Below are 26341 nucleotides of genomic sequence, written 5' to 3'. Positions count from 1 at the left end.
CAAAAAGAACACATATTGGTGCAAATTGTGTCAAAATTTGTGACATTGTAGGTCATTAAACTGGTATAAACACCTTTTTGAATTGCCTCCTGAGTGTGAAGGAAACCATATGGATGTATTCCCCCCCTGAAGCATAGCTGAGTTACATAGAGGCACCATCACACAGGACTCGGCCTCCTCAATGCTCAGTCTTTTGTTTTACCCTCTAGTGCTGCCTTGTTGATCTCAGTAAGTAACACTCTAAAGTTTTCATGGCGTTGTACTTTCCAGCTGTAAAAGCATTCCTTACCAAATACTAAAAGCGTGTGAAATGTGTGTGATATTTGGTGCATTTCTAGATCATACGTGGGATATATTTACACTAAACCAAATTGGTTGCAGAAATTTCCGAGTCTGTCCCATTCATGCAGAATTCCATGTTCCTGCTACAGAAATGCCTCTAATCAGATGAATGGAACGGATTTGTAGTCAATGAAATCTCCGCAACAAATCTGCCACAAGTGGATATACCTGTAACCTGTATTCTCCCAGTTCGGTTGATGTGCAGTCAAAACCATGCCAAAAACTGTATTGGGAAAACCGTGGCGAATCATAAAAAAAGGTGCCTGGGCTTCCCTGAACCGTTTTTACCACAACCCAACCACAGCATGTGAATCCAGCCTTATCGCTGCAGAAGTAATAACCTACATGGCGGTATAAAATATTGATACTACAAATAAAACGCCATTCAGGGGTGGAAGAACAAGAAGAAGTGAGAATATGTATATGTAAGGGAAGCTCAGGTTGTTCCATGTCTGATGTGTGCCAAATGATATTAAACATCAAATGGCTTGTAGTAAAGCACCTGCTTGTTCTGATTGTCTGACACATTTTGTGTGTTCTAAAATAAATTGAATTCTTTTGAAATTCAGATTATGTAGTAAAGGGAATAGACTGTAAGATGCGTGTAACAAATCAATCATGTAGAGCGCTGCTCCTCCGACTGGTCAGGGGTCCGCACCGACAGATGTGACACTAGTGATCACAAGCTGATTTCTTTACTCCGGCTGCAATATTCAATTTTTAGCAACATAATTGACTTCTTTTGCTCTTATTTAATGTTATATTGAGTTCATTATTTCTATTTTGGCATGAACTTTAACAGTTGGTGAAGCCAAGAATCGTCACGTTCAGGTGGGTCATGTCCTGGTAGAAAAAGCATTTGAAGCCCTGATGTACAGAATAGCAGGCCAGAATATATTGTCTCCTTATCCATGAATTTAAAGGGCCACTCCAGCAAAAACACGTTTTTTCAATCCTTGCACCCCTCACCCGATTGTCACACTATGGAGGTCTTATATGTATATTGCAGTAATTTCCATCCAGTGCAGCCTCCTGTTCCATGTTGATTAGACACCATCTTGATGTTAAGATTTATCCCTGCTTTCTATTTTATTATTCTGTGCTATCAATCCCTTGATCGTCAGCACAGCATCATATGATCAGCTAGAGCCAGTACCTTCTCTGCCTGCTGGGAGGACAGTGTAATTCAATACTCTGTATATTCACATAAATAAGCTACAGACCATAATATACAGTCAAGAGGCTGAACTATAATCACCTCAAAGTCACTGAGCCAGTTCACACTTTTGAAACCCACTTTTCTGCATTATTCTCAACTCAGCCAAATGTTGCATTGATGTTAGATATTTTGAAAACACCTCTTTTTACCATGTTTCCCTGAAAATAAGACACTGTCTTATATTAATTTTTGCCCCAAAAAGGTACCATGTCTTATTTTCAGGGGGGCTTATACTCACCTGGTCCGCGGCGTCCCAATGGTCTTCGGCAGCAAACTTCAGCGTCCTCCCCGTCTGCCATCTCAGCTTCTTCTGGTGACAGGGCTTTGAATACCCCGCCTCCAGCAAAGCGAGCGCTGGGATTGGCTAATCACAGATGGCACTCGATGAGCCAATCAGAGCCACTCAGTGAATGAATATTTTTAAAGATATTCATGGTATTTATTTTTTTGTATGTGATTTTGCATATATAAATATCTTGAAATATTCCAGTTTTCACAGCAGCTACTAATAGGCTGATATTTTCTGTTACCTGACACTTGTCAGCTTTCCTCTGTAGACTGGGACAGTATCAGTCTATACCCGGGATGTCCAATTTATTTTCATCGAGGGCCACATCAGAATTCTTGTCACTTTCAAAGGGCTGTTTATTAGGGGTCATTCACATGGCTGTATTTGCGCTCCATATTATGTACAGCTTAAAGGGGTTTTTCAGGGAAATACTATTGATGACCTATCCTCAGGAGAGGTCATCAATAGTTGATCAGCTGGGGTCCGTCTTTCGGGATCCCGCCCGATCAGCTGAGCGAGCGCAATGCTGTAAGTGCCGCAAATACACAGACGTTAGAGCGGAAGCAGTGTAAGTCTCTGCGCCGGCCTCTTTGTATTGGCCAGCGCTTGTAACTGCAAGCACCTGGTTCTCATTGAAATCAACGCCAGCTGTGTCTGCAGTCACAAGCTCCGGCCACTACACAGATGTTGGTGCGGAGGCTTCCGCTGCTTCATCTCCGACCTCTGTGTATTTGCAGTGCTGACAGCATGCGCCGCTCAGCTTATCGGTCGGGGTCCCGAGAGCCGGACCCTGGCCGATCAACTATTGATGACCTATCAATACTCTTGACCTATCTATACCCATCAATAGTTTTTCACTGGAAAACCTCTTTGATCCCCAATGATTTAGATTGGCGCATACACGCACGCATTCTTTACATGTGTATTTTACATGTACGAAAAAAATCTCAGAATACATATTACGGATTAAAATTGCCCATTTAATTCAGTGGAATTGTGCATGAAAGCAGGAGAAACCTATGGGATCATTGTTTGTCTTGTTTTTATGCACACGTGAAAAACAAAGTGAATACGTTGGCAAAGAGCAAAAAAAAAACACCACTTCCAAATACACAGTGAATATGCACAGTTTCAGCTTGTGAAAATGCTGCATGTTTCATGGACCAAAACGGCATCCGCCCATGTGAATGAGCCCCAAATGTAACCACTCCCTAACATGGCTGTGGAGCTCTATGTACTATGATGAGGTTTCTCTCCATCTACCTCTTTATCACTGAGCTTCTTACCTTGGAGGGTGGCTCAGGTAGCCGTGTAGGGCTGTCAGACCTATGCCACAACCTGTAAGTTACTCAACAGAGTTGTGTGGAGGTACGCACCAGAAATCTGAATCCAAGATGGCACCTGCTTCCTGCGCTGGCTCCGCCCACCTCTGCCAACTACTGACTGCGTGCTCCAGGGAAAGTGGTAAGCTGGTTCTTCTGCGTCCAGAACTCATCGAGGGCCACATAAAATCATGTGGTGGGTTGGATTCAGTCCGTGGGCCATGACTTTGACACATGTGGTGTACACTATGTTAAAGAAATAATAGCTTCATTACGTTAAATTGCCGTCTTATACGCTTAGTTTTTTTTTCTAGTGCCCGGTGCCGTACCTTTTGAGTCAATCCAAAGCAGTACATTTGAGGAGAAGATTTTCCTACAATGGAGGGAGCCAGCGCAGACCTACGGCATTATTACCTTGTATGATGTAAGTTACAATTATCTTACTAAATATATCAGTGTGAAACAGACTGGCATTTAATACATGAAAACTTGCATTTCCAGAAACTGATGATTTATTTGGCCACTATTATCACACTTCTGCAGCTGCCAGAGATTTGGCAATTTCTAAAAAATGGTCATGAAAGCGAAGTGACAAGAGAAATTTGAATGTTGGACCGTTTTCTTTCTGTGAAATACTTTTTTTCTGCAGGATATTCTACATCTAACAGCATAAACTGGCTGACGTCTATGAGGAGGAAAGCGCCCTCTACTTATTAGGTCTTGTGCACCATTTGGTTAAGTTTGTTTTTTTCTGAAAAGTCATTGGTCCTTAGGGTTGGCCATCAGTGTGTTATCAATGCTGGACTCAACTCCCGAGCCCCCCAGGACCATTACAATGAAGAAACAGTGTTGCCCACTATTTATCCAGGCATAGCAGCTCGTCCGTACAGTCACTAAGCTGCAGTACCAGGCAAAGCCACTTATAGATGCCCTGTTGTTCCTGGATACATGTTGAAGGGAGCGCATCGCTCACTCCAGTCTTGAGGCCCTCAGCTAAGACAATAGTTAGACTGGATTCACATGTGTAGTTTGGATGCAGTTTGGATGGTCAATAGAAACCAGGAAAATAAACCTGATTCCTCTTTATTAATTAAAAAAACAATGCTTTGATTCATTTTTGGGATGCAACCCCTTCCTCAGAATGACTGGATAGAATGCAGCTCCTGAGAAGCGGGCAGCCTGGATGCGTTCAAAGAGATGGAAGTGACGGGTTATGTCAAGTGACAACCTGTCACTTTTTCTCACCTTGAACGTGCTCAGGCTGCCCGCTTGCTCAGGAGGTACGTTCTACCCAGCCATTCTGAGGAAGGGGTTGTGTCTCAGAATGCCTCAATGTGTTAGGTTTTAGTTTAATAAAGATGAGTTGGGTTTATTTCCCTGATCTCTATGGTCATTCATCAAGGGTAGCCCCACTTCGCCCAATATTTCTCCTTTTTCTCTCTACCAAATCCTTTATATAATGTCCTGATTTTGGGATGCACTACTGTATGTCTTGTGTGTGGCTAAAAGAATTAAAACACCAAAACTGCATGTGTGAATCTAGCATGTATGTGGTGAAAGATTGCATCTTTACATACTTACTTTTCCTAGTTAAAGGTCAGTTTCACATGACCTATTTATGTCCTGTAGACCAACATTTGGGGCTGGGCCACTTGCATGTATTATGGGTGCATAAATGTGCGAGTAAAACGCGTGTATGAAACTGACCAAAGGAATCTTCCCATCTTATAAAGTGAGGTTGTATCAGTAGAACATGCCATCACTTTATGGATACGTAGGAGTCTGAGCTCTGGTACCCCATCTCCTTTATTCTAAGAATGAAGGTGCCTCAGTGCTGTTTGGCGCTGCATCCCCTTCTAGGTTTTCCCTGCACAGCAGCGCTCCTGGCTGCTCCGCTGCACAAGGTACTGCAGGACACCCGCAATAACTAAAGCAGTATTCTGTCTCCTTAATTCTCAGGAACATTGATAGTTTAAGAAAGTCTGTCACCTATATTTTACCTAGCAACCCAATATACTGTTATGTATGTGCTGTCATAAGGAACCTGGTGTTACCTTTAGCTTTTGTCAAAGTGTCTCCTATGCAAAGATGTCAGCCAATAAGTTTCTCCCATGCCATATGCTAATGAGTCCTGGATCATCCGATGAGTGGTCCGCCAGCTGTTCAGGCTCTCTTCTAGTGTTTTCTACTAATGATCGTACCCTTTCTTGCTTAGTAATGTCTCCTGCTCTTCCTGCTGGAGATGTCATGCATTCCACCTCCAATGCGCTTACACCAAACTGATAACGGTACATGCAAATAACGTCAGTCCAGCCTCAAAACGAGTCACTAAGCATGTGCCCGATCGCTCAGGGTGACGCAGGAGGTGTCACTCAGCAAGAAATGGGGTGGTTTATAAGCAGAATCGGCTAGAAGAGAGCCCAGACAGTCCGGGGCTCATTAGCATATGGCGCGGAAGAAACTTATTGGCCAACATCTTCGCATAGCACATACTTTGGCAAAAGGTGAAAGGTACACTGTGCTTCTTATGATACCGCATATACAGTATATAGGGGTAAAAAGGCCAAATTTAGGTGACAGACGTCCTTAAACCCATTCCAATCCACTGTCTGACGCCTGAAGACATTCTAATTGAGGGCTGTACAGCTCTGATGTCAGAAAATGTCCTGCAGGGTATTCTTACTGTACATTACTGGCCGCTCTGTTGTCAGGGGCCTCTCCAGCTTGTGCCATACCGCAGTACTGGCTCTAGCCAGCAGACGGCGCCATTGTATAATGGCAGAAAGAGAAAGCCACCTAGGAAACCCTGAATCCAAAATTGGATTGCAACGGGTTAAATCAGCTAATGTAATGTTGCCAAATGTACAGTAAGAATATCATTATAGCCACGCCTGTCATCCAGTGGAGCGCTTATTTAACTAATGTTCAAAATATTGACCAACTAGCCACCTAAATGTCTGCTTGTCCTCATAATAGTTGTCCCAACTGCTACATGTAGCCAGGATCTCATTAGTGATTGTACATTTAAGAACATACCCTGCTCTTAGCAGCTGCATACATAAATTGCTTCTGGCTTTGGAAGACTCCATAATTCACAGCTAACGTCGGCTCATGTGTCCCTGTGCAAGTCAAACAAGATGAATGATAAAAATGACAATTCAAATGGATTGTTCTGGGACAATAAAGTCGAAATAGCATAATAGTCTCTTTCATTGTGCTCCACCTGCATTTCTTCCCATGAAGCCTATTATAAGAGAAATAAGCAGCTGTAATTTAAAAAAATTACCATTTATTTGAATGCAAATTTCTCACAATTATATGCTGTTTGGTCTCTAAGAACAATTCCCTGCCAAACAAGTGACCTTTACCTAACTGCTTTAGAGGTCTGGTGAAAAAGAATGGAATAGTCTGAACTGTCAAGCTGTAATCAGGAGGAAGGACTTCACCGCACCCATCTAGCTGTTATTTTGCTGCTTTTCTTTCAAATTGTCTGAGGAAATTTTCCTAATGTGAAAAAGGCCCATTTACACGCAAATACAATGTTTCAAACGATAGAAAGATTGACAGTTTTAGCGATCGTTTTGCATAAACTGCTATTGGATACTAATGTCCATTAACACTTTATCAGCTTCATTTGTATGTAAATGAGTCTCAAGCAGCTGTTTGCAAATCCCACCATGTACTCTGGAATTTACACTCAGCTGCATTGTCTTTGCATGGACTGTCAGCTGAATACAATGTAATCAGCTACTCCCTTGGAGAACACAGCATGTGGTCCCTGCTATCTCTCCCCGGATGAACGATGGATTTTATGCTCGCCTAAAAATCATCGTTCAGCCAAAGAGTGAAAGATGGAAACGTTTACACGCAACGATTATCACTCAAAAGCCATCGTTTGAATTAATTTTGAGCGATAATCGTGTATAAATGGGGCTTAAGGTATTTTTTTTACTGGTCCAATAACTTTTTTAAATGGAGCTGCCCATGATGCAAAATATGTTACCATTTAAATCACTTAGTATTTATGACTTAAATATGTACAGAAGATATCGACAGGACTCTTCATGGAGAATCTGGCAATTTAATAAATAAGACATTGGTTTAATGTTAATGCACACACAAGAGGTTTCTTTCACTAGCCTGAATAGTGTTTGAAGCAGCGGAGGAAGAAAACTGTACTTTTTAACTGTCACTCAGACTCCTTGACAACTAGTGGGACTTGAAATCACAAATGCTTCTGCCAAGTCAAAAACGTCAATTTTTGACAGCCGTAAAGGAAACAAAAGGTTACTGAAATATTTATTTTTGTCCCTTTTACTATGCATATGGCTGTCCTTAAAAAATGTGCTTGAATTGCTAGTAGAAATTTTCTAAAACCAGGCTTCTAGAAGTAGACATTATTGTTAAAACGAGGATAAATGGAGCTATTTTCAGCAGCCATTCCCATTCTTTGACCAGTCTGTGGCAATTAAAATGGCGCTAACCGAGACAGATTGACTTGTTTTGATGGGTCCGCTTCTAATGATGCACCAATTAAATTCACAAAAGATAAGATGTAAATATCAGTAAGAAAAATAATTGGCAATGAACTTGTAAGCTTCAAATGTCCATCATTATGTTCCTTCCATTTAGAACAAGCTTCTCTGCTAACTAAGCAAAAAAAGGAAAAGATTTCCGTATTCGCCTCTATCTAGGATGTTTTATACATGTTGTTTTCTTCTTAAATGGATTGTCTCATGAAGACATCCCTCAGAAGCCGGCCGGGGAGTCAACTGATCACTGCGGATTTGGCTGCTCTGACCTCGGGCAATAAGCTGTAAGCTACTTATGTTCATACATTTCAACCACTGCAGGAGAAACATAGTATTATTACATGACTGCCATTCAGAAAGATGGGTGACTATATAATGCATGGAAGGACTGCGCCCAAAGCATGACCTCTCTAGGACATCTATACACCCTAAGAGACCTAAATGAAAGCTTTTGTCGCTTATTTTGAGGCAAACTCTGTAATAGCCTCAAATCAAATAGCATTGCATGGCATTATGAAATACTACTAGGAAGCCCGTCCTGGGACGGTGACTGAAATCTGTATACATAAATCTCCTCGCTCAGAAAAATTGTGCAGTAGAACTAGGAATAATAGTTGTAGTACAGAGGGGTCAGCTATTTGGAGTACACAAAATACTCAGGACAAACCAACCTGGAGGTCCCTTTGCATTTTGCCCCACCGGCCTACTGCTGTAGACTCTGGCGGGAATTTTTCAAAAGCCTCTGCAGCTTTTCTCTCATTCTTAGCGCATCTCATTAATATTTCCCAGTAAACAATATTCCAATAAAGTTTGTTGTACAAAGTGGGATGGGGAACATTAGCCGGACACCACACTCTTATGAAAGTTGTCTAAAATAAAATCTTTATTGTCTAGAGCAACTAATCACAGCGAAGCTTTTATTATACCTTAGCAGTAGAAGAAATGAAAGCTGTGCTGTGAATGGTTGCTATAGGCCGCAAAGACAGATTCACTTTTAGACAACTTTCATAAGAGTTTGGTGTCGGACTACTTTTCCCTGCCCCATCCAGTAGATGCTATGATGATGATGAGTGAATGTGGGGCATGGCATGTAGTTCTATAATGCCTACACAAGAGTTTTTTTGATAACAAACCACACCACATCAGACTAAGATTTGTATAGATATTAGATTTTTAACTATTTTTGGTGTAACTGAACTTATGAGTAAAAACACATTTATGACCATAAATATATCAGCTTGTAGTTGTGTCGGCGCTGATTGTGTGACTCCTATCTATTATTACTCACTGCACCTATCCCCATACATTACATCTGCTTTTAAATCTTATGCACTTAAAGAAATAAATCTAAGAAATGCTGTCTATCCTCATGAAAACCTAATTGTTTAAGGTTATGAACACATAAGAATATAGCTTATATGTATGTAGTGTAAAGGCACACAACTTGTAGGTATTAGGTTAAGCCAGTGGCCATGTTTCAGGTTAGTAATCCATCTGGCTATAAGTCCTTGTATCTATAAAAGTAATTGCTCATAAGAGTTTTGGCTGAGTTCCTTCATTGGATTGAGGTTTTGAAGAGTCTGAAGGAATAAGATCTGTTATCATAAAAATGTCTGACGGTGCATGCATCAGAAGAGTTTACTGGATAAAGATGTAATCTCACGCCGCCAACAGAAGACTTTCCATTGACTTGCCATTAATTCTCCTTGCTTCTTTTCACAGATCTCCTACAAGGCAGTCAGCTCCTTTGACCCAGAAATAGATTTATCCAATCAAAGTGGTCGGATTATAAAGCAAGGAAATGAAACGCACTACCTGTTCTTTGGATTGTATCCTGGCACAACATACTCTTTCACAATAAGAGCCAGCACAGCCAAGGGCTTCGGACCCCCTATAACTAGTCAGTTTACAACCAAAATCTCAGGTATTACTTTGAATGATGTGACTCTTTTGTAATATAATCTTGCTATCTCTACATGATCAATCTGGCTTGTGAAGAAAGTCCTGACTGGTGATAGTCACTATGACAATAGTATGATGTAGACCTTGTGGATGCTGGCAGATAACATCGCAGAAGTAAATGCAATGTATATAAAGTCAAGGCGTAGCGTTCTGTGTGATACCTGAGCTTCCCTCGGTAACATCAGCTGCTCCAGTAAGCCCGTCATAAGCATATTAAACAGTTATTTCATATAGGACTATACTGTGGACATTGATTACAGTCTTGGGATGGTGAAACTAGGCCAACGTCTCGTAATACTTATCTAACAAAAGCAAGCTTCGAGGCCAATTTTTGCACTTGTCTTGGTAGCATTCCAAGGGGTAAAAGGCCAGTGCAGCGAGTCAATAATTTCTATGCTTATCTTTTATAGAGGGTTATTTGCATAATTAATAATTAGACTACAATTATACTAATTTCATTGACTGTATTGTCCACAATTCCCAACTGTTGTAAAGGCGCCAGTACACCTTCAAGAGCCATCAGCTGAGCGACAGCTATTTTTCCCGACTCTCGCATACATGTTTCAGTGGAGCGAGGGTCCTTTTACACGGAGCGAGAAATCAGAATGAGCGAATGATGTCAGAGTCTTTGCTTTTAAAAAGCCATCAGTTCACATGTGCAGATAATTGTTTCAATTTTTTTGGTTGTTCACTCAGTCACTTGATCATTAGTCTTTCAGGGGACTGTGCTAGAGAATGGGAATGGCTGAATGATCACTTTGTGCACGTAATGACTTGCAAACGATTGGATGATGATTTTTAAGTCTTCATAAAGTTAACAAATTAGTTCCTCATTCAATTGATGGCCATGATTATACTGAATGATTACACAGTATTAAAAGGGGATATTTTCCGTTGTAAAAAATCAGCGTTCTTGCCTATATTCGGGGTGCTGAATCCAAATACAGCAACCAAAATTGTCTGTCAGGCAAGATAATGAAGTTATAGATATCACAAGAAAGTGGGATATCCAATATTGTACCATTTTGTTACATTCTATTGGCCATTAAAACCAAGGGGTTTATTTATCAAAACTATCTAATATGAGAGGTGCAGTGGCTGATCAGACGAGTATGGTGAAAGATTTCACCGGGACATATGTATATATAAAAAATTTGGCTTATGCTCATAAGGATTTATATGGCAAGTAAAGTGGAAAGCAACACTTACTATTATGGGAGGTCTCTGTCCTTGAGACCTCCCCACTGGGTTTCAGACTGAAGAAAGTTGGCTCTTTCCAGAAACTTCAAGTAAGGGTTTTTATTAGTCCATAGATACATATAAACATGCATGTATTAACCCTTTGCAATCCAATTTTGGATTCAGAGTTTTCCTAGGGGGCTTTCTCTTTCTGCCATTATACAATGGCGCCACCTGCTGGCTAGATCCAGTACTGCGGTATGGGACAAGCTGGAGAGGCACAGACAACAGAGCGGCCAGTAATATACATTAAAAATACCCTGCTGGACGTCTTCTGACATCAGAGCTGTACAGCCTTCAGTAAGAATGTCTTCAGACGTCAGACAGTGGATTGGAAAGGGTTAAAAACATACAGGGGTCACAGATGCAACAGGTTTCGGGGCTATATCCAGCCCCTTTCTCAAGCGTACTTGTTCTTAGAGATGTGTTCCCTTTTATAGTGATATTGTTAATGTTTTAGGGCATAACCAGGACCGCCAGTCCGGATGATGTCACGCATAAATGACCAATAGCGTTAAGAAACATACCAAACTATGATTTCATTTACATGGGGTGAGGTAAAAGTCTAGACAGACCTGTTTAACTGGTGTAATGAAAAAAATGACTTCCAATGTGTAAAAGTATTAATTGGGAGGGAGGCTCATTTTTTTGTGTGTCTGAGATGTTTTTCGGCTGCCATTTTAAAGTTCTTCATTTTGAATTCAGTTCAGGTTTTTCAAATAGGAAGGTCATCATGTGATATATCATTGTTGGCTAGAATTTCCTCAGAAATCTCTGGAAGGGTCAGTTCTTCACTATCTTTACTTGCTTAGGAGTTAAGCTAGGGAAAAGTTGGTAAATTGTGTCTGACATTCATGGCCTTTTTTCATTGGTAAATCACTTCTTGGTGAGAAGTACCTCTTGATGTTAGAGGATACCATATTCACATCTGAGCTCATTGAGAACAGTGAGTTTCCACGTTACTTTCAGCAAGATGGCGAACCACTTTGCTATGTCTGTATGCAGATGGCTGGTTGTGCAATTCCCTATGCACTGGATTAGGCATAAAGGTCTTCAGACGTAACTCCTCTGGACTTTTATCTCTGGGGCATTTTAAGTTTCTTGTGCCTACAGAAAAATATGCAAAATGGTTCACCTGAAACAGTGACTCCTACAGTGCCATGATCAAATATCACCTGCAGTAATTCAGCATGTTCATGAAGATTGGATTAAATATTTAACTATGTGCATCCAGCAGAATGGTGGACATATCGAACATGTCATATAAAGCACTTTGTGAAACCCTGCCCTCACTTAACTCCTAAACAAGTAACAATAAGGCAAAGCTTACCCCTCCAGAGTGTTTCTGAGTAAATTCTAGGCATGACTGATATATCACATGACTCCCTTCCCATTTGTAAAACCCAAGCTGAATTCAATATGGCGGAGTTCAAAATGGCCACTGAAACACATCTACTCCACCAAAAAAACACAGACTCCCTCCCACTTAATACTTTCACACATTAAAAGTCAACTTTCTCATTATTACACCCGTTTAACGGGTGTGTCCAGACTTTTGCCTCACCTCTAGCGTAAAACTGATTCTGAATCAACACTTTGGACACAAATTGCCTGGGCTAGAATAATTATTAGAGATGTGTATGATGTGTTACCAGATAAAGTCCTGCTTTAGTTTTCAGTAGCAATACTCTCACTGTAACCACATGTCCTTTGATTTGCACGTATGTAAAAGCAGATACCTAAAAGTCATTTTCTAGCTTAATCTCGATTTGTGTTTCCCAGCACCCTCTATGCCAGCATATGAACTGGAAACCCCTTTGAATCAGACTGACAGCACATTGACAGCTCTGCTAAAACCAGCTCAGAGCAGAGGTGCTCCTATCAGGTATGAGAAATAAAGAAGAAAGAGCAGATCTTCTTAACAAAATGTAATTGATTAATTTCTTGAATATGTTTCTAGGGATTACTTTTTGCGCGGTGTACACTGTGTAAATCCATGTATATATTAGGCTAATTAAATTAAATAACAGTAGAAAGGAAGGCACTTTGATGAGTGTCTGAGTATTGTTTAAATCATTTGATCAAGATGCAAGTGGCTGATCCTTTGAAGATGGAGAACAAAGCGGCGGCTCCGGTGTGTGGGTGGCTTATTCGTTCCAGCAATGTAATTGCTTGGTGTTATCAGCAAAATTCATGGTTGCAGCAGATTTTTTTAATCTGGATAGTTTTATACTAACCTTTCAATATTTACCTATGTAAAGACTTTGCCTAGGTTAATTGTACCCTTGTGTCACAGTGTCACAATAAAACAGGAGGGGGTCTTTTTAATGAAAACTCTTGCAGTACTGCATGACCACTTTCTTGCTGTTTACACCTTCCTAGAAGCAGATGGAGTTTCTGTTTAGCTTATGGTGGGTTAAATTTATACACAACGCGAGGGTGCCTTAAACCCATTAGTATTAAAAACCATCTAAGCTTCACTATACGTACTCCATAAATGTTCTTTTTTTGCTGCATTTGCATGAAACAAGTTTTTTTGTTATTCTTAAGCGGTATGTGAGGTTCTCCTGGGGCAAAGTACTTAGCCAATTACAACTAGTCTGTTTGTTTAGGTGTCCTTGAGATTTTGGAGAATTTATCTCCGTTGTGGGCTTCATTTGCCATGGTCGCCAAGTAAAGTAAGCTTTTCAATGGAGCCTTGTGTCTATTGTTCTATGCTTAGATGCGTAAAATGAACTACATGGAGGTTCAGTGGTTAGTAGTGTTCCCGTTCAGTGCTGGAATTCTGACCCAGGATGACATCTGCATAGAGTTTGGCTGTTTTCTCTCTGATTCTGTTTGTTTCTCTCCATGCTTCAAGAATATACAAAGAGGTTAATTAACTTACTGTGAATATTGAAGGATGAGCGTCTCTATGACAGCCACTAAGTCCTTCACTCTACATAGCAACTTCTGAGCTGAGCTTTGATTCTTGTTGAGAAAAGTTCATTCCAAATGTTTGTCATCGATAAATTGTAGCATTGCATTAACTATCAGGTTGATCACCATGAAGGTGGTTAAAAATGTAATAAATCTTGTAAATCCACCATAAGCGATACACTCAGTGTCTAATATCACCACATTTATTAGCATTTACAGTCTTCAGCACTGTTGGGGAAATCATCAGAGGGATTTCATAGTGTTTCGTTGCCTGGTCCGAATTATATGAGAAGTTGTGTACAGAGGTCACTGACATATGACACAGTCAGTATCATCCAACAATGATGCTCTTCTGAGTTTATTACAGAGCAGACAATGTATATATAAGTTCAATAACGTATGATCAGAAATGCATGCCGCTATGTAATCATCAGAACTCATGATTAGCTCTAGGTGCTAATGATTTAACATATGTTAACAGGTGTGTTACTACTAAATACGTAATTCCTAGGAACCTGAAACTGAAGGAGAATTGGCTTATTCTATATTTGTTCTAACTGCTCCTCCGCTATCTTTGGACATTCCTAAGCCAGGAAAGGATATGGGGGAGTATGAGCCTGCTACTAATACATACCAGTGTACAACATGAACTGAGCTAGCCATGTAGATGCTAGTTATCCACTAAGAAGGAAGATATACTAGTATCTACACACACACACACATATATATATATATATATATACACACACACACACAGGTGTTTGCACAGTAAATGTATTGAAAAACAATTTGGCTTAATCCTTACAGCCTCAGCGACACACACTGTGCTACAGAAACCAAAAAAGTGGCAACAGCACTCAAAATACATTTGTTATCAGAAATATACCAAATTACAGTATACACACTAACCTCATTAAATAATGCAACATTCTTGGTATATAATTTCATCAAAGTTAATTGGCCCATCTACCAATGTCCCAGTGACCAAGCTTTCAAATGGGTCCTAACTAGAGATGAGTGAGCATACTCGTCCGAGCTTGATGCTCATTCGAGTATTAGGGTGCTCGAGATGCTCGTTACTCGAGACGAGCACCATGCGGTACTCGTCCCGATTAAACGAGCACTGACCATTGAATTCAATGGAGCCGGCAATACAGCCGGCTCCATTGAAAGCAATGGGCTGCCGGCGAGCGCAGGATGAATTTTCGGGAAGGGCTTAAAAATATAAGCCCTTACCTGAAAATCATCCTAAAATGTGTAAAAATAAAAAGTAAAAATTTATACTCACCTTTCCGCTGCAGCCGGAGTTCAGCCGCGTCTGTCCGGCAGTTCTCCTGAACTGCTCTGAGTAGTATTCAGCAGCCGGGGATTTAAAATCCCCGCCTGCTGAATGAGCTGCCTCTGGTTGGTCACAGCCTCACCAATCAGAGGCAGCTCTCACTCACACATTCATGAATTCATGAATGGGTGAGTGAGTGCTGCCTGTGATTGGCTCAGCGCAGGGACCAGTCAGGGGCAGTTCTCAGCTGTCATTCATTATATTTTTAAGCCCTTCCCGAAAATTTATCCCGCGCTCGCCGGCAGCCCATTGCTTTCAATGAAGCCGGCTGCATTGCTGGCTCCATTGAATTCAATGGGCTAACATCGTTCTTCTCTGCCACAGCTGTTACAGCTGTGGCAGAGGAGAACGATCTTTATGCTGACGTTGTGGGGGGGGGGGGGGGTCTCACTCTTGCCACTATTGTGGCTTAACAGTGAGACCTCGGAGCCCGAAATGCAGCCCTGCATGTTGCTCCTCGCCTGACCTATCCATTTCTGTGTTTTTTACATGACTTTGGTGATTTGCTAAGATTTTCACAAATGAAAACCTTAGCGGAGCACCAGTCATATACAAAAATGCTCGAGTCGCCCATTGACTTCAATGGGGTTCGTTACTCGAAACGAACTCTCGAGCATCACTGAAAGTTCGACTCGAGTAACGAGCACTCGAGCATTTTGGTGCTCGCTCATCTCTAGTCCTAACACTAATACCAGGTCATCTAATCTTAACCTAGAAAAGATGAGTACATCTCTCTTGGAACTAAGTCTATAAATAAAACCATGGAAAGTCGGATACCATTTATATGGTCCAATAGGAGGAACAGAAGGTAAATGGGCGGGCGTGCATGACCAGGTGGAGGCAGCCACAACCTCCACTACGCACTAGTTGTACAATAAAGAAGGAAAAAAATTCAGCACTTCCCAATATTTTGACATGAGTCAACAATGTGATGCTGCAGCAAAAAAGGCAAACACAATTCTGGGATGTATTAAGAGAAGCATAGAATATAGATCACGTTAGGTAATTATCCACCTCTACTCTTCCTTGGTCAAACCTCATTTGGAATACTGTGTCCAGTTCTGGGCACCCCACTTTAAAAAAGACATAGGCAAATTGGAACAAGTTCAGAGAAGTTACCATTATGGTGAGCAGTCTGCAAATCATGTCCTATGAGGAATAGTTAAAGGATCTCGTAATGTTTAGCTTGCAAAAGAGAAGACTGAGAGGAGACTTAATAGCTGTCTACAAATATCTGAAGGGCTGTCACAGTGCAGAGGGATCAGCCCTATTCTCATTTGCACGAGGGAAGACTAGAAGCAATAGGATGAAACTGAAAGGGAGGAGACACAAATTAGATATTAGAAAAAACTTTCTAAAAATGAGGGTGATCAATGAGAGGAACAGGTTAGCACGGAAGGTGGTGAGTTTTCCTTTAATGAAAGTGTTCAAACGAAGGCTGGACAAATATCTGTCTGGGATGATTTAGTGAATCCTGCACTGAGCAGGGGGTCAGACCCGATGATCCCGGAGGTCCCTTCCAAGTCTACCATTCTATGGTTCTATGAATTTAAATCTACAGGTGCTACAGTCATTGTCTTGTATCTTCACTTGATCTCTTTTGCCTGCTCTACTCTAGTGCTGCAGACAGAAGGGAATGAATGAAGATACCGCACATCGTTGAACTGGAACATGCAGAAGAGGTCAAATGAAGATGCAAGATAGTGACTGCTAGACAGTGCACACGACAGAGGCTTTAAGGATTTTGCAAAGTTGGCATTAAATATATTGACAATGCAGTACTATTTCTGAAGCTGGGGATGATGCTTGAGGTAGAATTACTTTTTGCGTGAGGCGGACAAAGAGGTCATTAGTACTTTGTCGGGAAAATAAAGTGGGCACTATTACTTCATGAGGGCATAAAAAGGGGCAATATTTCTCTGAGGTACTTTAAGGATTATTATATGCAGTGTTTTTTGCAAAAACACTATGTTTTATTGGGGTTTTCCCTGGCATTTTTTTTAGCTGTGCTTTATCTTGACAAAAGATACCATGGCCAGGTGTTGGCCGCAAGCCAATAGGGAAATAAGAAGCATGCTTCAAAGTGTTTTGTTCCTTTCTTTTTTTTAGCTTTTTTTAAGCTTTTTTCCCACTTTAAGTCAATGGTGTTTTTTTTGCAATCACAGGTTTGATATACTTAGGGAAAAACACACGTAAAAATGTATGAAGAAATGCACCAAAAAGCTTTTCTTAAAATGTGTGCTAAAAAACACTACAAAAAAGTGGTGTGAAGGACTCTTAAATCTATTCTTTACAGATAAGAGGAATATAGGAGGCATATTGGCTAGGATAATGGAATGTCTGTAGACTAGCTCTTAAGTTGAAAATTGTAGATTGAATTTCAAGGTGTTTTCTTCATTGCTATAACATATAAACAATGTGAAGGATGTCATTCTTCGTAGAAAGTACCTGGTATAATGTATATACTGTGCTCATTGTGTTGAGCTCATTGTCTGATATGTTTTTGTATTGTAATCACTTCACGGTATAGTTTATCCCCATCCAAGGATATTTATGCAACAAGAACTGTTGAATCAACTCCTATGTCTATGGAATAAAGGTCTGAAGCCATAATTACCAGTTATGGTGTGGTTTATATTATATAGGATGTGCTTGCATTCTACTTAATATCTATCTTTTCTCCTTAGGGAGAGCACCTAAGGAGAAAAGATAGCACTTCTGACCCCTGTCCCAGGCCTCTCACTAGCAAAGCCAGACTCCTACTGTACACTGAGGAAGGGCAAATACCCTGAAACAGCTGTCTGTGCATGGAGCCTGGCTTTGTTTTTATTTCCCAGTCATTGTTACAAGGCTTGTATAAAGAGTCTATATTTGGCTTGTAGGAATGCTGCCTTCCAACAGCTGGCACTGTGGAAGTATTATTCCATCCCCCTTATTTGCATATTACCCAGAGGAGCATGAACTGCTTTTTGAGTCTCCTCACTAACCATATAGGTGCTCTCCCTAAAGAGAAAAGATAGTGTTTCTGACTCCCATCCCAGGTCTCTCACTAGCAAAGCCAGACCACTACTGAACACTGATGAAGGGCAAGTACCCTGAAACAGCTGTCTGTGAATGGAGTCTGGCTATGCTTTTAATTCCCAGTCATTGTAACAAGGCTTGTATAAAGAGTCTGACTTTGGCTTGGAGCAATGCTGCCTTCCAATAGGTAAACAAACAAACAGCAAGTTTTTAGTAAAAAAAGTTATGCGCTCGTGGAAAGTGCAACTGAATAAAGTGAAAGCAGACTGTTTGGGCGCAGAAGGTATTTGCGGCAAGCCAGGTTGATTTTTCAGTTTTATTTCTCAAATAAAATTACAGGTAGGCACCTTTCTCAAGCCTATGCATACATACTTCTGCGCCGGAGAGGATCTAGAGGAGTCAGCACTTAAAGGAGGGGGCTTCTTGTTTAATACACCCCCCTCCTTCCGAGTAAGTGCCATTTTATTCTTTACCCTTTCCGTTTGTTACCAAACGGTCTGCTTTCACTTTATTCAGTTGCACTTTCCACGAGCGCATAACTTTTTTTACTAAAAACTTGCTGTTTGTTTGTTTTTCTATTGGGGGATTACTCTCCTGGTGAGAGTCCCCCCACATTGTCATTGCAGCTCTCCTCCCTTGCAGAGGATAGGAAAGGAGCACATTGGAAAACCTGCTCACTATCCGTTTGCGCTGTCTGAACTGTTGTGTTTGTCTAGCCTTCCAATAGGTGGCACTGTGGAGGATTTATTCCATCTCCCTTATTTACTTAATATCTATGTACAATTCGGTGCTGTTATATTCTTATGTTCTGCCTTGTATTGGATTCCAATGATTAGTCTGCTTTAATGCACACTCCTGTATAGTGTAAAAGCACCAACATTTCTATGCTGTCAGATATGTACAGTATTAACATCCTGCAGTTAGATATGATCCAATGGACTCCCGTAAGATTATTTTCCATTATATACCTGTGGTAAGTTAATCTTTTTTACACCTTCGAAACGACCACAATATGAGAAACTCATATATTTTAGTCTCCCTTTTATATCTCCCACTATTTAATCATGTAATATTATCTACCACTACAAGTTTACTTTGTAATTCAGAATAGGCTTGCGTTGTGTCTCATTGTTGTTCCATGGGATCAAGATTAAAGTCTATATCATAAAATTACATTTCCTATTTCTGTAATGCTAAATCTTTGTCTATTAAATCTCACATTTCTGTATAATCATGAATCTAGACAGGAAATCAAACCCTTTCTGGCTGAAGTATCTCTCATAAATTTATTCTGTTTACTTCATGCCTATAAAAAAAAGATATGCAAACTGAAAGTAAGAAAAACAACATTAAATTACATTTCGAAGCAAAATCTTGAAGTGGCATACCGTAGAATGCAAATTATATTTTAGAAAGGACTCCCCTTGGTTACTAATAAAACACGAGAAAAAGTCTTGGATAGCATTTACATACATTGTAACATCCAGTGTAACTGTTGACTCCCCCATACACATGAATGCTCAGCTGAGAGTTCATGCGTTTTTCATGGGGGCAGTGAAAAAAGCCCTTAGGCTTATCTCCAGAGAGGCTTATCTCTAGAGGGACCAGAAGGATTTGGCGTTGAAGTTCAACATGCCCAATCTTTCCTTTACTCGCATATCATCTATCTAAAATAAGACAGTAGGCCCCAAACACGTAGGTCATTTATATGGTCCTACCAAAATCACTGCATTTGGATAATTTTTATCTAATTTGTTTGGGGCATAATCACTAATAATACTAGTTGTGTTTCTAGCAGGGTTAAGCTGATACACTTTTAAAAAGAGCTTAATCTTTGTTTTTGATACCAAAACTCTTTTTTTAGAATATCATTGTAAAATATCCATTCACATATTCAACCATATCAGCATTACCTAGATATGTGGCGGTAAAGGCTTTTAACCCTCTCCAATCCACTGTCGCACCTCTAAAGACATTATGCTTTAAGGCTGTACAGCTCCGATGTTGAAAGACGTCCGTTGGGGTTCTCTTACTGTATATTGCCAGCCATTCTGCTGTTAGAGCCTATCCAATGTGTCACCTCATGCAGTACTGGCCTTTGGTAGCAGATATCGCCATTTTATAACAGCAGCAAAAGAGTAAGCCCCTTGGAAAACCAGGATACAAATTGGATTGGAAAGGGTTAAAATAGTAGCTGATACTCTAGTGATTCTGCTATTCTGACAATTATTTCTGGCACATAGCTGAGAGATAATCTGGGAGGACTAAACAGAGATAACTGGTTTGGACCAGACTCCTCTTATTAAAAAGTGATCACATTTTTATTTTATGTATTTTATTTTTGACTGTCCTCTTGATGGTTCTGCATTCTTGCAAGTTAAAGACTGGTGAAAGGAATGGATGGCTATTTGTGGTTAAACACTCTAGTGACAAAGGGGAAGAGCTGTTTTTGGAATGATTTATAGAATCCTGGGTCAGGATTTTTTCTTGCAGGGGTAGACTTAATAACGAACTCCACTTCTTCTTTGGTAAAGTCCCATTCTAGGAAAGATCTAGTCTCCTCAGAAACTGTTGGGAAGGAATTTCCTAAAACATATTCCTCTATTTTAGCCTGAAGAGTATCATCGGGAAGAGCTGAGTATGTGCCATTGATGTTGTAAAATCCAAGATCCCCATTGAATCATGAACCTTAGCTCCTGTAAGGGTTTTGATGTGGGGAATAGAGACACGTGAGGAACATGGGTGTAGTAAATGCCCTATTGGGGGGGGGGACCATATTTGTCTTAATGCTCGTAAGAAAACTGCTTAACCCTTTGCAATCTAATTTTGGATTCAGGGTTTCCTAGGGGGCTTTCTCTTTCTGCCGTTATACAATGGCGCCGTCTGCTGGCTGGAGCCAGTACTGCAGTGTGGAACATGCTGAAGAGACCCCCGACAACAAAGTGGCCAGTAATATACAGTAGGAATACCCTGCCAGACGCCTTCCAACATCATAGCTGTACAGCCTTCAATCAGAATGTCTTCAGACGTCAGACAGTGGATTGGAAAGGGTTAATATGGTCTTGGAACTGAGGGAATTTTTTAGCCAAGAAAACTTTAAGCTCCAACCTAGTGCTAAGAAGGTCGATCACAGTAACCAAAGATTGGGTAGACTTATGAGCAGTGTCTTAGCTGTGAAGTTTAGTTAGTAGGGAGGCGACCTTAAAAAAAAGTTTTTCTTCTTTGAAAGGGAGCCATGATTAATAAATGCGCCCCACTGGACATATTTTAAACACTCCATTTGTGCTGGAAGTGACATAGAATCATAGTAATAGTTCTCAAAGAAATCTTGAATTGCAGAGCGAATCTCAGAGGCACACACAGTCCTTTTAGCAAGTTATTATTTAGATGCCACTTCCAAGGCCAATTCAGAAGACGTGGCGCCAACAAATGTAAAGAAATAGGGGCATGGTCGAAGCACAGAATGTTCCCAATGGAGGAAGGTTGCCAAAAGAGAGTGCGGTGACTCAACAAAAACGTGTCTATGTGGTTTAAGACTGATGTTCGTGAGAAAAGTATGAATAGTTACTGTCCTGGGGTGTAGGACTCGCCAGGATAGGAACTATTGTTTAAGAAAGCAAGGATGTGATGCAGGCAAATGTCCTCTCTCAGGCGTGGAGTCCAGAGAGGGATCTAATGTGAAACGAAAGTCACTTGCAACCGAGATAGCCCCCTTAGCAAAATCCACAAGCTTACATAGGAAGCCCTTCAGTGTTTGGAATTGATCTGTGCTAGGGATACCAGTCTCCAGCCAACACGATCTGGCCACCCAGTTTCAATATAAAGAAGATATAGCAACCTTCTGTGTCTACCAAGCTACCCAGGACCTCATATCGAAGAGATTTGTGAATGGCTTTAGATGCACGAGTACCACAGGGCAGGATGCATATGACCAGATAGGGTAATGACGATCCCGCATGGTAGGGATGGGTCCCATCTGAAAACAGGTTTCCTTAGAAAGAACAACAAGAGCTTTTAGCTTATGCATCTGGTAGAGCACTTGACTATGCTTCTGGGGCACATTCAGCCCTCGTACATTGAAGGAGCAAAAATGTATTGAAATCATCATGCAGTTTTGACTAGAGGTGGGAAAAATCAATGTGGAGGGGAGGGGAGGAAAGGAAAACAAAAACAGGTGAAATGGAGCACAGCTCAGTGGTAGTAGTTAAAAGGAGGAAGGAATCCCTTAAGGAGACCTCAATTAATATATTACATAGGACATATTTAGTCCCTCAAAGACTACATCATCTTTATCCAACTTCCTCCCCGCTGTGTTTTAGGGGATGCTAGGAAAGAGGAGACATGCTCCATACATGGTGGACGTGTCCAGAGGTTGACAGGCTGTGGTCGAAAGTCCATAGGCTTCTTAACCAAATGTTTGTGGGTCTGATTCCCAAATCGCCTATGGTCTTACTGCTTGGAGACCGCCCTGCATGAGCTAGGTACCAAGCCCATAAATTGATACAATATATATGTATGGCTACAAGAATCCACATTGCTTCCGCTTGGAAATCGCCTACTCTCTCCTTCTCTAATGTGCTAGATAGAGTATCCTCAATCATGCTTTATGAAAGGATTCACGCTATTAGAACAGATGCGATGATAAATTTCCAGAGAGTTTGGCAACCTCGGATTGAAGGAATAGAGATGCTGGGACTACACCATGTCATATCATCTACCTAGCCTTACTCTAGTGATCAAATAGAAACATACACGCTATTTAAATACTTCTAATCGACAATGTGGATTCTTGGCGACCAACTGGTTTAAAAATTTATGTTGACCCTTGTTTTGTTATGACCCTATAACTTTGTAATCTATTAGCCGCTGTAGGCAAATACTATTTTTGTTGGCAATATTTGGCCCCCTGCGAGGGGACTTCAGAATGTTACAAGCCTATCAGTTGTATGATTATAAAATTCAATAAAAACCGTTGAAACTAAAAGGAGGAAGGAAGACAGCAAAATAGACAAGACCCTAATAAGCTAAACTTTGGGAAAAATACAAAACAAAGGCAACACATCAAGCAGTTTTAACAAACGTTGCCTAAATTTAGGAGAAATGGGCAAATACTGAACTCAGCTAGTCTGGGACCCGGATAGCAAATGTGCAGTGATAAATTCAAAACTATATAGGGGAGTAGAAGAACAGAAGCCTGCGTCCATTCCCCGGGTTACTACTAAACATGTAAGAATAGGTAGCAACAAACAATATGTAGTGTAGCTCAACAAGGTGTCAAAAGAGGAGATAACCTCTAAGCAATGCTGTGGATAACAAGTCTATTGAGATAGGGGCATTGCCATTGATTTGTGCGATGAGGCAGGATTTATATGGGAGAGGCAGGTCAGATGCTGGTGAACATGGAGGGAAGGAATCAAATAACAATCGTAGGCCACCACCATAAAGTAGTATATTAGCAACATAACTAAAGCATTCAGGCAGCCATGCCAATAAACTTCTTTAAAAGTAAAGAGGCAAATGACAAAGTCTTGGGAGTGTCCAGTGCAGCTAAAAGGAGAGCCCCGAAAGTACAAAGAGGAGCAAGAATAACACTTCTTATTACTCCTCAGGGGCAGGCTGAATAGATCTGGGAGATCTTCTATCAGTGTCCACAATAGAGCAATGAGGCCTTGAGGAAAAGTGGTGGCGGGACGCTGAGTTAAAGGGGTTTGTTGTAGGGGAGGAAGTGGGAAGTCCAACGAATCTGGAAGATGTCATTCTTGAAGCCTAAAAATTGAGCCAATGCCACGGGTTGATCCAGGGCAGGGGCGTAACTATAGAGGATGCAGGGGATGCGGTTGCACCCGGGCCCAGGAGCCTTAGGGGGCCCATAAGGCCTCTCTTCTCCATATAGGGAGCCCAGTACTATGAATAAAGCATTATAGTTGGAGGCCATGTTACAGGTTTTGCATTGGGGCCCAGAAGCTTCAAGTTACGCCTCTGATCCAGGGTATGTAAAGAGAACGTGATGCAGTTCCTGCATATTATAAGCTAGAAAGGATGTCCCTACCTTTATGTCACCCCTGCTGCAAGGTTAATGAGCGGTACCCGGGGTCGGAACACTATAAAGATGTGTCCTTATGGTGCCATGTCCACTTTTCCTCTCCCAAGTAAGTTTTAAATCTATTTCTCAGATTGCCCAATAATCCAGAATGTTTGCTAATCTATCAAATTCTTGAAAGGCAAACTAAACCTCAGACCTATAACACATCATAGGGTTGTTCAAGGGAAAAATACAGTATGTGCTATTTTCAGAGTTTTTACATAAGGTTAAATGTTACACTGACATTATCAGCAATAAGAAGCCCAAGTCCCCAGCCGGTGTGAACGTTTTTCCCACACTCCACGGTGGGAAAATCTATTATAATTTTGTTGGAGATAATATCTTGTTTTTAGCAGATCTTGATGCAGTTTCTATAGAAACCACCACAAGGACGGCATGGGTGCAGCTTGTTAACTTTGTGTTAGCGTCTTGTTTTATTAAATCACTTTAGGGAAAAGGGATTTACAGGATTTATACTATATCTGCTGGAACACAAGAAAACCATTTAATTCATTGACATTACGGCAGCTATTTATTCCGAAATTTGTTCCCGCAACACATAAATAAATAGAGGATGCATTACTGTTATCAGAACAATGCATTCAATTATGATTCTCCTTTGGTAATTACAATATCCCAATTATACCAACAGACCTGATGGAGGGGACAGTACAACCTTGTAACGTGATAGGCCACATGTACTTTATAAAAACCGGTGAGGAAAAGAAGTAAAGTACTATCCAGTAGCAACCAAGATGGCAGATATAGGCAACTATTGTATCTCTTCAGTATATTCCACATGCTGTACAGAGATTGCTGCCACTCTTATCAGTCGCTATCCCCCATGGGGTTCACATTCTAATTACTCTGGCTTGGATATATATGGTAGGGCCAGTTTCTTAGGAAGTCAATTATCCTTTTAGTATGTTTTCAAGTGTGGGAAGAAACTAGAGTACCCAAGTGAAACTAATCAAATCTAAGTACTGTTCTCCTTAATATGTATGCACTATATAAGTACAGAGAGAACATATAAACTACATATAGATTTTACCCATGGTCCAGTTTGAACACATGATGACCCCAGTGATGCCAGGCAACAGCATTCACTACGGAGACACCCAATGTTAGTTAATTGAGACACAAATCACAAAAGATGGCCACATACAGGGGGTGGACAAAAATATGGAAACACCGTTTGAAATCTATGTCTTAAGTTACATGGGATTCTTAATCATATTTCAATAAAACATGTAGAGACCAATTTAAGTGGAGGTAGTATGACGCAGATACTGCCAGACAGAAGGTTACATCTGCCCTAGCATCAAGGTTCCATTGGACAGGGGTTTGAGCCACTCAGCTGCTGTTACCAGCTGGCTCCCAAAACCACCCATAGCGGGTTAAGAGGTGAGAGAAACACAAATTTGGCGGGAAAGAACTCAGCCAAGCAGGGATCGAAAGGGCAGCTCAGTGCTAATGATTAAAATCCTATGCATTTCGTACGATGTTTCCATATTTTTGACCCCCCCCCCCCCCTCTGTACTTGCTGCTATACTGATACAAAATACAAGGGCAGAAAGAAACACCACGACACTCAGCATGCAGATGTGCAGAATGCTATATGGAGGAACATTGCACAGCTTCAAGGTACTGATGAACAACCACTCACACACCTTTCACATATTGTGAGGAATGGCTGTTTAGTAGTATAGTTGTTCATAGATAAGGTGTACAAAGTATGTCAATCCAACCAATATGTGTAGTGCTCCATGCAGGCTTACATCCAATTCATCCCAGTGGACTGCCCTGCACCTCAAACGTTAACCAGACTAGCTCCTCCATATTGATTGCTGCAAAAATAATGGTAAGTACCAATAAATACAAGACACTTGAAAAAGGCCTCCTGGCCGAAACGCGTTGTGTATACCTTGATTGCACTATTAAAAGTTGTGAAAATACCTCCGCTACTGCTGGCTTCCATCTCCGTGTGATAAGCTAACCCCGGATTGGGAGGCGCCTGGGCTATAGGCGCCTCCACCGAGTAAGTTCCATCTTTTTTCATCTACACCTGCATGCAC

General features: G+C 40.9%; 1 protein-coding gene across 8 annotated transcripts in view; it reads left to right on the top strand.

Moving 5' to 3' along the window:
- Positions 1 to 26341, top strand: part of PTPRM (protein tyrosine phosphatase receptor type M) — a 665244-nt gene that overhangs the window by 318407 nt on the left and 320496 nt on the right. For all 8 annotated transcript variants that reach the window (XM_066579573.1, XM_066579570.1, XM_066579568.1 and 5 more), the window contains exons 9-11: positions 3487 to 3596; positions 9427 to 9628; positions 12688 to 12790. In XM_066579573.1, coding sequence (XP_066435670.1) covers positions 3487 to 3596; positions 9427 to 9628; positions 12688 to 12790 — 415 coding nt within the window. The remainder of the gene's footprint in view (positions 1 to 3486; positions 3597 to 9426; positions 9629 to 12687; positions 12791 to 26341) is intronic.

The sequence above is a fragment of the Eleutherodactylus coqui genome, chromosome 9 (genome assembly GCF_035609145.1).
Source record: "Eleutherodactylus coqui strain aEleCoq1 chromosome 9, aEleCoq1.hap1, whole genome shotgun sequence".
In the NCBI taxonomy this organism is placed as follows: domain Eukaryota; kingdom Metazoa; phylum Chordata; class Amphibia; order Anura; family Eleutherodactylidae; genus Eleutherodactylus; species Eleutherodactylus coqui.
The sequence above is the reverse complement of the archived record's forward strand: the minus strand, read 5'-3'. Positions and strand labels throughout refer to the sequence as shown.